This window comes from Erpetoichthys calabaricus, chromosome 13 (assembly GCF_900747795.2).
Source record: "Erpetoichthys calabaricus chromosome 13, fErpCal1.3, whole genome shotgun sequence".
NCBI classification, from domain to species: domain Eukaryota; kingdom Metazoa; phylum Chordata; class Cladistia; order Polypteriformes; family Polypteridae; genus Erpetoichthys; species Erpetoichthys calabaricus.
Genome location: NC_041406.2, coordinates 48,129,295 through 48,141,404, shown reverse-complemented (window position 1 = coordinate 48,141,404; position 12,110 = coordinate 48,129,295). Strand labels below are relative to the sequence as shown.

The following is a 12,110-nucleotide window of genomic DNA, read 5'->3' as shown; positions in this document are numbered from 1 at the left end:
ATGAAATAACCACTTAGCAATACTTGATGGTTGCGGATTATTTTTGTTTTTGTGTGTGTGAATGAAGCGTTCATTGTTGAATATTCCTAACCATATTAAATTTGCAATTAAGAGGCTACAGAAAACGAAAAGCATTTATTTAATTCTGTACAGGATAAAAAATGATAAAAATAATATATTTAAAATTAGCAAGGAGAAATAACCATCCATCCATTATCCAACCCGCTGAATACGAACACAGGGTCATGGGGGTCTGCTGGAGCCAATCCCAGCCAACACAGGGCACAAGGCAGGAACAAATCCCGGGCAGGGTGCCAACCCACCGCAGGACACACACACAAACACACCCACACACTAAGCACACACTAGGGCCAATTTAGAATCGCCAATCCACCTAACCTGCATGTCTTTGGATTGTGGGAGGAAACCGGAGCGCCCGGAGGAAACCCACGCAGACACGGGGAGAACATGCAAACTCCAAGCAGGGAGGACCCGGGAAGCGAACCCAGATCCCCCAACTGCGAGGCAGCAGCGCTAACTACTGCGCCACCGTGCCGCCCCGAGAAATAACCAATTTATGCATATAATAAACAACTTGCACATCTTCAGACTTTTGAGATTTCTGCAGTAGTAGAATTATAGCAACAATGCATGTGCTTACCAGATGACAATAGTTTTCTACAGCAATCAGAAAAACCACTAAGTGCTGCTAGATGTAGTGGAAACATTCCGTGAATACCTCTTCTGCAAAAGGAAAACACTAATAATCAGAAAATTACAAAATGAGTGTTGTTTACAGTAGAAAAGAATGAAATGCCATTTAAATTAATATCATCATTAATTCAAATCTTGTTGCTCTAGGATCAATGAGTAGCTATTTAACCCTTGTGACACATTGAGTTACTGTATATAGAGAAAAAGAAAAAGCTGTAGCAAGCGTGTACCAGTCTATAGCAGTGATCTGGTTTTTCAAAAACAAAGCTACACAATACAGTTTTCCAAGTATAAAAAGTAAAAAACCATATGGAGAAATTAGCCTTATGATGGTGTAGTAAACTGGCAGATGCTTATAGATCAATTGGCAACAAGAGAATAAATACCTTCATAAAATTATTTAATAATATATAAAGTTTTCTGAATTATATGCATGCTAGATGGGTAAAACGCAACCTTTTAAAAAAGATTTAATTTTATCACAGCCATTTAGATAATATTCTAAATTTCAAATGAACAAAAACACTTTTCTAAAAACAACCATTTGCTGAAACAGCTCTGTAATAAAATGCCATATTATTCTCTAATGAGACAAAAGACAAAGCTCTTGACCTACTTTCTAAGACCTCGCAGCTCGACATCCTGTTAGAGAAATTTTGTATAGCGCTCTTCATGAGTGGAGAGCAAAAACTCGGTAACAAGCAACTATTCTTACCAACTTATTAAACTAAAAGGAAACAACTTACTCTCTTCCTCAAGTCAATAAAGCTGAAGCCAAGAGATTTGTTTAAATCTCACACTTCTACATCAAAATAAAAGTTTTTTAAATATGAAATGTAGTTAATTTCCTATGTAAAGGCTCCAAGAAAAATAAAAAGCAACATGAGTAACAAAATAGAAACAAAATATCTTACTAACCAATTAAAGTGTGAAATATGTCCTTTAATTAAACTGTATAGCAGTATAAGAATAAAATTTCACATCTGATTTAAAAAATAATTTCATTTACATGAATTATTTTCTACTTACTTTGCTGTGTCAGCACCACTGGTGATTAGTGTGTTAATAAGCAGCTCGTGACCATATCGAGCAGCTATATGTAATGGAGTATTGCCATTCTTATCTTCACAATCAATTACAGCACCTGGATTGGTTGGAAATAATATTAAATAACCGCTTAATTTTTAACTGTGAATTTAAAAAGCCACAAAACAGAACACTAGTGGTTCACAGTCCTATAAACAGCATGAAGAAGTCATCAGATTAGATAAGTCACTAGTGAATATGAATTTGTCAATTAACAAAGATTACACTAACATGACCTGAAAAAGAAAATTAACTTATAATTCAAGCATGCTACTTACCATGCTGAATAATTGTCTGTGACCTGGAGAATCTACCATGAATGGCTGTCATGTGCAATGGTGTCTTCCCATCTTTACTCTAGAATGAAAAACAGTGCATGTACAGTACTGTGCAAAAGTTTTAGGCAGGTGTGAAAAAATGCTGTAAACAAAGAATGCTTCCAGAAATATTAATAATAATTGTATATTGTTATCAATTTACAAAATGCAAAGTAAACGAACAAAAGAAAAATCTAAATCAAATCAGTATTTGGTGTTACAACCTTTTGCCTTCAAACCAGCATCAATTCTTATAGGTACACTTGCACAAAGTCAGGGATTTTGTAGGATTATAGTCAGGTGTATGATCAACCAGTTATACCAAACAGGTGCTAATATCATCAATGTCACACGTAGGTTGAAACACAGTCATTAACTGAAACAGAAACAGCTATGTAGGAGGCTTAAAACTGGGTGAGGAACAGCCAAACTCTGCTACCAAGGTGAGGTTGTGGAAGACAGTTTCATGGCATGGCAAGATTGAGCACAGCAACAAGACACAAGGTCTTGTTGCAGAAGATACTGCATCAGCAAGGTCTCTCCCAGACATAGATTTCAAAGCAGACTGGGGTTTCAAGATGTGATGTTCAAGCTCTTTTGAAGAAGCACAAAGAAACGGGCAACATTGAGGATCATAGACGCAGTGGTCGGCCAAGGAAACTTAGTGCCGCTGATGAAAGACACATCAAGCTTATTACCCTTCGAAATTGGAAGATGTCCAGCAGTACCATCAGCTCAGAACTGGCAGAAACCAGTGGGACCCAGGTACACCCATCTACTGTCCGGACAAGTCTGGCCAGAAGTGGTCTTCTTCTTGCAGCCAAAAAGCCATACCTCTGACGTGGAAACAAGGCCAAGTGACTCAAGTATGCACCAAAACATAGGAACTGGGGTGCAGAAAAATGGCAGCAGGTGCTCTGGACTGAGGAGTCAAAATTTGAAATATTTGGCTGTAGCAGAAGGCAGTTTGTTCGTCGAAGAGCTGGAGAGTGGTACAACAATGAGTGTCTGCCGGCAACAGTGAAGCATGGTGGAGGTTCCTTGAACGTTTGGGGCTGCATTTCTGTAAATGGAGTTGGAGATTTGGGCAGGATTAGTGGTGTTCTCAATGCTGAGAAATACAGGCAGATACTTATCCATCATGCAATACCATCAGGGAGGCGTATGATTGGCCCCAAATTTATTCTGCAGCAGGACAACGACCCCAAACATACAGCCAAAGTCATTAAGAACTATCTTCAGCGTAAAGAAGAACAAGAAGTCCTGGAAGTGATGGTATGGCCCCGACAGAGCCCTGATCTCAACATCATCGAGTGTGTCTGGGATTACATGAAGAGATAGAAGGATGTGAGGAAGCCTATACATCCACAGAGAACTTGGAGAACCTACCAGCCGAGTTCCTTCAAAAACTGTGTGCAAGTGTACCTAGAAGAATTGATGCTGTTTTGAAAGCAAAGGGTGGTCACACCAAATATTGATTTGATTTAGATTTCTCTTTTGTTCATTCACTGCATTTTGTTGATTGATGAAAATAAATGATTAACACTTATATTTTTGAAAGCATTCTTTGTTTACAGCATTTTTTCACACCTGCCTAAAACTTTTGCACAGTACTGTATATATTATACATATACAAAAGAGGTCTGGCACATCCTAACCTTTCATTAATAATAATAATAGAGATGTTGTATTTCACACTGTAATCCAAAAAAGGATCCTTCTAAACCTACACTAATTATTGTGATCTTTGGATACAGACACCACACGATCCTTGTGTTGAAAGGAATAAGAAAGCAACAATATTCTTCTGTATATTTTATAGATAGATAGATAGATAGATAGATAGATAGATAGATAGATAGATAGATAGATAGATAGATAGATAGATAGATAGATAGATAGATAGATAGATAGATAGATAGATAGATAGATAGATAGATAGATAGATAGATAGATAGATAGATAGATAGATAGATAGATAGATAGATAGATAGATAGATAGATAGATAGATAGATAGATAGATAGATAGATAGATAGATAGATAGATAGATAGATAGATAGATAGATAGATAGATAGATAGATAGATAGATAGATAGATAGATAGATAGATAGATAGATAGATAGATAGATAGATAGATAGATAGATAGATAGATAGATAGATAGATAGATAGATAGATAGATAGATAGATAGATAGATAGATAGATAGATAGATAGATAGATAGATAGATAGATAGATAGATAGATAGATAGATAGATAGATAGATAGATAGATAGATAGATAGATAGATAGATAGATAGATACTTTATTAATCCCAATGGGAAATTCACATTCTTCAGCAGCAGCATACTGATACAATAAATAATATTAAATTAAAGAATGATAACAATGCAGGTGAAAACCAGAAAAACAGACAATAACTTTGTATAATGTTGAATGTTAACGTTTACCCCTCTGGGTGGAATTAAAGAGTCGCATAGTTTGGGGGAGAAACGATCTCCTCAATCTGTCAGTGGAGCAGGACAGTGACAGCAGTCTGTCGCTGAAGCTGCTCTTCTGTCTGGAATAATAAATAATAATGTTATGCCTTGCCCTTTAAGAAGTAAAAATGAGGTGCTTAACACCAAATAGTAAAGCAAGTTGCTGAGAATGGGCAGGAGATATGCACGATGAAACTTTATTATACTAAAGGGTACTTAAACTGAAATAAATATATAAAACATTGTTTAAAAAACGGTTTTAAAGCTTGGTTATATTGTCTGTGGAAAATATGTATATGTTTGTGTTCTCTTTATTACTATATTTCTTCACAGATACATCAACTTTATTTTTCTACAGACAAATGCCTTTTAGCTTTTTGACAACTTAAATTTACTATGAATGCTTTTGTGGCTCTTTGTGCATCCACTTCAATCTAAAGCATTTTCCTTATTGTATATTTGGAGCGATTTAAATGTTTACAGTGTTAGAGGACCACACAATTTAATGAGTGTCAAATTTGGGAAATTATTGTTCTCTTTTCATCACAACCATCAAAGGAGAGGCTTGTTACCCATGATGGCTGAAGTTTTAATATATTCTTGAAAAAATAAACTACATTATGTGTGGTAAATGATAACATTATTAAAACACAGAACAGTTTGATAATATACCATATAAATAGTTAGATTGACAAATGCTTAATTGCTTTGAAATTGTGCTCGTTTTCAGTGTGCTTGTTATATATCTCTTTACATTTGGAAAAAAATGATATTCACCAAAAATGTAACTATTTGCATGTACAAAAAAGGGAAAAAAAACCATACCATGAATTAAAATTACAAAATAGATTGATATTAATAAAACACACTCACAAATAATAATTATATCTATTATGCAGCATTTAGCCAGTACTGCAGGTGTTTCTGATAATTAGTGTAATTTTTCTTTTTTTACTAATTGTCCAAAAAAGATCAATTTAGATTCTGGGTGTTGGTCAGGCAGATATGATATATTTACCGATGTTTAGGAGTGGAGTGTTTGCAGACATTATGTTTCCTATGGTGTCATTGACAGTCCCTACCAATGGTATATCAGCAGTTGATGCCAAAAAGACTGCTGGGCTGTATAATGTTTAGAGGAAGGCAGCTGGACAAGAGGCAAATTTGTGTGCCTAAAAAATACGTACAATATAGTGACTAAAGAGCACCACGGTGGATCTGAAGCAGTTGATCTTAATTGTTTTGCTTAACAGTTTGCTTTCTCTGAAATTTACACCCACCAACACATGCTGTACATATTACCTATCAGAAAAAGTTTAACTCAGTAATTTGAAACGTATATATTGCAAATCATTTTCACTATTAAAAGAATTAAGTTCAGTGTATCATTTTCAAAAAATATGTTTTACATCCTCTCTTATACTAGATACAAAAATGAGAAGTCTAAATGACAATGTTTTATTTATGTACACTGGCAATTTTACCTTAATATTTACATCTGCACCATTGCAGACAAGCAATTCCAAACATAGTGCTCCATGTCTAGAGGCAGCTGCGAAGTGCAAGGGAGCAAAACCTTTTTCATTGACTTGGTTGACTTTAGCACCACATTCAAGGAGTTCATTTACTACAACGTCTTGGCCATTATAACAAGCCACATGAAGAGGCGTGTTTCCATAAGCATTTGGCTCATTAATCTGTAATGGGGGTGAAAACGGAAAAGGAAACAAGGCAGACATATTAAAACTTTGTGCTTTTTAACCTTCAGCTGAGAAATATTTGAAAATCATTTAATTTTTCTGTTATCAACCTTCAGTACAATGTATCCCACCATGACCTGATGAAGTATTTTTTACCCAAAAAAATGTTTCATATTTTAAAATTCTCAAGCCTGGGTCTTTAAATACTAATATTAAGCCAGTAGAAATGAATAAAATACTACACTATGCATTTGTGATTTGTAGGTCACTGGAGAAAAGGTATAAGTTTAATTCTGTGCAATTTTAACTTAAAACAATGACAGATGTAGTACTTACATCAACTCCAAGATCCAAAAGATATTTAACTACACTAATCATTCCACTTGAGGCTGCAGCATGTAGTGGTGTGTAGGCTTTTTTGTCTTTGCAAGTCACTTCAGCTCCATGAGACACAAGAAGTTTAACCACTTCAATATGGCCTAAACATTAGAAGAAAAAATTGATTAGGGGGGAAAAAATGACATTTGCTTTTTTGTGTTCTTTTGTTCTGCACTGTTTCATGGATCAAGGCAATCTTGTATTTTAGAGAATAATTTGTCTTTTCTACCTCAAGATCTTTCAGGATTTTTATAAATGCATAGTACATTAATGTTTTCAAGGAAACACCTTTCACAAATCAAAATTGGTCTTCTCATGAGCTAGAGATTGAATTCCTCTTAGCAATCACACTATTCATAGCTTGTGTCTTGGAATAAAGAGGGCGGGGAAATGATGGGGTCACAAGATATGCCATCGAAGGGATTCTGAAGAGAAATGAGCATGACTCATAATTACAGACTGGCACTGCTCCATATCTTTCATTTTTCCTACTACAGTTAACAACAAAATGTTTGCATCACTGTCCCATGATTTTAAGGCAAAAGGAAAAATCCAGGTGGTGAGTTTTAAGCACCTTCAGAATGGTATGGGATTTAGCCTGGTAGAGAGTTTAAAAACTTTGTTTATATTGGATGATTAGCTACATTTCAATGTCTGGATTACAGTTAATAGCTTGACAGCAGTAATGAAAAGTGAAACAAAAAACAAAAGCATACCCATATAAGCAGCCCAGTGAATTGCACGTCTGTCTTTCTTGTCAAAGGCATTGATGTTGGCTCCTCGAGACAACAACAATTTTACCATCTAAAATATAAAAACTAGAGATATCATATGCAAACTTTTTGGGAATCGCTATAATTAATATGAAAAAGAGAAAATGATTTCATTGCAAAAGAATATGTTATACAATTTTTTAACAAAAAATGTTTCTGTAGAGGTTGCTCATTCAGGTAAAAAAGTAACTCCTGCCCTTCTTTTGTAATACCCAATTGTCTACTCCTATCTAGAAGGCAGTGAAAGAGCGCTTGACCATTTACAATTAACCAAGTATCACATAAAAGTGCCTACTTCATGCATTTTTTTCAGACATAAGAAATGATGATCCCTCAAAAGAACCGTGGGTGCTAAATAATTTACAATTACAGCAGTAAAGATTTTAACTACTCTCACTTTATAAACTAACAGAAAATGACACTTATTTGTACCAAAGCAAATCACAGAAAGTAAAAAGTTAAAAAGAAATGTATTCTTAATTACCTCTACATGACCACTGAAGGCAGCATGGTGTAGTGCAGTTCTTCCGGCTCTATCTGATACGTTCACGTTGCTTAAAAGAGGTACTAAGGCCTCAGCGCACTTCACAGCTTTGTTTGCTGCTGCAATGTGCAAGGGTGTTTGCCAGTTCTTGTCTCGGGCATTAACATCAGCAGAGTGTTTCAGCAACACCTGTACTGCATCCTATAGAATAAAAAAAAAGGCATGGGATATCTATAATTAAAAGTCATATGCAATGAACCCCACTCTGCATGGGTGACAGAAACTAGAAGTTCATGCTTCAAGTTTTAATCTTGAACTTCATTTCTTGGCAACAAAGTTGCTAGGAATTTCTCTTGGTGTTACTTTCATATACATAACAGGTAAATAACACAATATGCAATACATGACATCATTACAACATATTTGGCAGAGGTGTAATGCCATCCCTTACCCTGCAAAACTGTGGAAGAATCAACATGCAACTGGGATGCTTCACTGCACCAGGGCACTTATAGTTGTGATTACATTATTGGCACCTGTATTTTAGGTGTATCATGTAGAATATCGTAAGTAATAATTGGAAATGTACTGTACAAACCTAAGATAATTAGAATATTTTAAGGATAGCTATAAAACAAAAATGTTTCTGCAACTGGTATGTAGTTATTTTTACAAAAGGAAATAAAAACATGAACTGGACAGCATTAAAGGAGGCACTTTCTTAATTGAACCCTTGCTTATAACTGCCTCCAATTTAAAGTAAGTCTGCACTAGGAATTGCTTATTTCTTTGAACTCATTATGGATGTGTTGACTAAAGGGGACAAAAGAAAAATATCCCTGATGCAAACTTTTTGCTGATGATAGTGTATTATGTAGCACCAACAAGGAGTTGGAAAAAATAAAGGAGGGCTTTAGGAGATAAGAGGATTAAAGATAAACAGGAAGAAGAATATTTGAGGTTTAAGGATAATCTGGATTCAGAAGTCAGACTGCAGGGAGAGCTATTGAAAACAGTGGATATACTTAAATATCTAGGATCATTGGTTGCCCAATTCAATGATGAATTTGATGCTGAGACAACCCACAAAGGTATCAGATGTTTTGTGTAACTGAAGAAGTAAGCCAGGAGAAGTTGGGTGTGGCAGAAACAAGAATGTTGAGACAAATATGTGGAGTTACATATAAAGACAAAAATAAAAAAAATGAGACAATCAGAGGTACAACAAAAGTAAGAGATATCAAAGAAAGTACAGGAAAGTAGATTGAAGTGGCACTGGCATGTGATAAAGAGAGACAATGAATACAATGGCAAAGGAGTGATGGAAATGGAATTAAAGGGAAATTGAAAGCTAGGGAGGCAGAAGCAGAGGTGGATAAAGTAAAAAAAAAATAAATAAATAAAAATATTGAAATGTATTTAATTGGGGAGGAGGTGCAGGACCGAGCTATTTGGGAGAAGGCTGATCAGGCACATGGACCCCACAAAAGTAGTAGTAGTAGAAGAAGAAGGTGATGATGGCCTCTAAATGTTTCTTGTAGGCATCTATAAGCATCTTCCACTTTTTTGCCAGTAATTTTTAAAGTGAAATTTGTTATTGTTTACCAATAGCAGCTTTCTGCTCTTTCTAAAGGTTTTCAATCAGCATGAGATCATTGCTGGCCAGTTAAACAGCTCAATTTTTGTTTCTTTTTATTCCTGTCTTTCTGCTTTTGAAAGTGTGTTTTGTGTCATTGCCTAGCTGGAAGTTCTAAGATCTTCAACCCACTAGGGGGCTCTGCCCCCTGCTCGCTTCGCTCGCCAACCCCTGGTCTTGGGTAACCCGAAATAGATTTGAAAGAGATTATTTATCTCCGTCAGTTGTGGTCTTTCATTTTGAACCCGTGCCTGCTTTGCTTCCGCTGTTTCAGACGCGCATTGTAGGCGCCTGCGTTCATTGATCTTATCCAGGTGGGCTTGTGTTTGTATCGTTGAGCTGTATTGTGTTTGAATGTGGTGTAAAGCGTTCAGCGGTTTGTACAATCCCAAGCAGCACATTATTCCTAACTTCACTCCGCAGTAGTGCCACTCACAATATGGCAGTGACGCCTGCGCCTTCACTCCGCAGTAGTGCCAGACACAATATGGCGGTGACGCCTGCGCCTTTCGTACTATCTTTGTGGACCTGTGGGGCCTCCGTAGCCTCTTACGTTTGACTCTGGGGTGCAGCGCAGAATCCTCTTTTTTGTGTGGTTGTGTCGTTAGTGGTAGCTATGGGCGCGTTTGTTGCTTCATTTCTCATTCACGTTAGTTGAGCTCTGTCGTTCTTGGGCCGTGACTCCTTCGTTCGTGGTGGATATGACTTCGCTTGCGGTTTATGAGATGCGCACCTGCGCAGTACGTCTCATGGTCCCATCACCGTGTCCCTGCGTCCACATCCGGTTTATTCTCGGTTAGTAATATGGATATCTATTTTTCTGATAGTGAGTAGCACATTCCGGTCTAAAATGGCCAGGAAATCCAGTGATTTCATGATTCATTTAATAGGTTCAAGTCTTTCAATACCAGAGGCAGCAAAGCAGACCCACAGCATTATGAAAACTCAGCCATATTTAACTACAGTATAGTACGTAGGGTGCTCTGTTCCTTGTAAGCTGAAGGTTGTTGCCTATAAAGAAACCAAAGGTTTATATTGCTAAAGAGTCCAATTAGGTTTCATCAGTCCTCTACGTAGGTATGAACAAATATTGGGCATTTCCATTTTATTTTTCAAGAATAGGGTCCTTTTTAACCATTCGCCATACAGTTCTTTTCAGGTTAGTGTGCAGCATACATTATAGGTTAAAACCATCACTGAAGACTGCTCCAAGTCACCTTTATGTTGTTTAGATGTTTTATGTGGTGATTTTCACACCATCTTTCAAAGACTTCTTCAATCATTTTTCTCTTCCCACCATTTTCTGGAATTTTGCTGTTCAAGGAACTGTAAACTAACATCTTAATTTCATGTTTGCACTAATATTCTATAAACCCCACTCTAAACTGTTAGAGAACGTGCAAAAAATATTCTGTGTGTCTGCACAGGTTTCCCTTAATCCACTTTTCCAAAGCCCTGTGTGTGAGGTTAACTGGCAATTTCAAACTGGCCCTCTTCGAGCGTAAGAGTACATTTTACATATAAGAGGACCCTGTGATGGACTGGGAGCCACTGCATCCATTCTAGTGAAGACTGGCTATAACCATAAGAGGCTCTCAACTAGTTTAAGTGGGTTAGATAGTGTTATTGTTATGCTATTTATAATTTATCTTTGAATATCATTATTTACAGTATGTTTAATTTCAGATGTATGTGAAGGAACGCAGAAAGAACTTAAATTTACAAAGCTTCATTTGAAACAAAAATTTAGGAGGTTTCACCAATAGAGATATTTCAAGCAAGTGCTACAGAACATTGCAAAAAGATACCACAATACATTTCTTATTTTTTAAATAAGTATTATCTGTTGTTTAAAAAATTTCAAGACTAATACATACTGAAATTATTTTAGTTTACTATGTTCTTAGCACAACTGGGTTAGCTGTATACAATGCACTAGAGAGTTGTTTAGGTATGTAATAAAAAAAATTATCATTCATTACTAACCCCTTCTCTTATATTGTAAGTATACACCTGTAGAGTGCATTCAGAAAGTATTCAGACCCATTCGCTTATTTTTCACATTTTGTTATGTGCAACCTTACGCTTAAATCTTTTTTAAATTAATTTTTCCTTCATTTAATAGCACTCAATATTCCAGAATGACAAAGTGAATTTTACACATTTTTGCAAATCTGAAAAATGTACAGACTGAAATATCAAAATGACACATTTATTCAGAATGTTTCCTCAGAATTTAGTCGAAACCCCTTTGGCAGCAATTCTAAGATGGGTTCTTTTTAGACAATGTTTCTGAACCTTTATAGCCTCTGGACCCTGTTTTACCTTTTTAAGTTCACAGACTACTTACAGACAGCAAGGGTTTGTACTATGGTGTGTGGATGGCATTCAACTTTGTGAAACAAGTGCAGCTGGAAGAGCTGCGGGTGGAGTTATATGGGTTTGTTCCCATTTGTGAAACAAGCACAACTGAACAGCTGTGGCACAGTACCTCTTGGTGAAATGAAGACGGACTAAAGACGGGGACAAATACTCAAGCA

General features: G+C 36.2%; 1 protein-coding gene across 2 annotated transcripts in view; it reads right to left on the bottom strand.

Annotated features, from left to right (window-relative positions):
• Positions 1-12,110, bottom strand: part of ankrd28b (ankyrin repeat domain 28b) — a 167,833-nt gene that overhangs the window by 39,478 nt on the left and 116,245 nt on the right. For both annotated transcript variants that reach the window (XM_028818209.2, XM_028818208.2), the window contains exons 5-11: positions 7,935-8,135; positions 7,394-7,481; positions 6,636-6,778; positions 6,084-6,296; positions 2,079-2,157; positions 1,744-1,858; positions 662-744 (exon numbers count right to left, since the gene is read on the bottom strand). In XM_028818209.2, the coding sequence (XP_028674042.1) occupies positions 662-744; positions 1,744-1,858; positions 2,079-2,157; positions 6,084-6,296; positions 6,636-6,778; positions 7,394-7,481; positions 7,935-8,135 (922 nt within the window). The remainder of the gene's footprint in view (positions 1-661; positions 745-1,743; positions 1,859-2,078; positions 2,158-6,083; positions 6,297-6,635; positions 6,779-7,393; positions 7,482-7,934; positions 8,136-12,110) is intronic.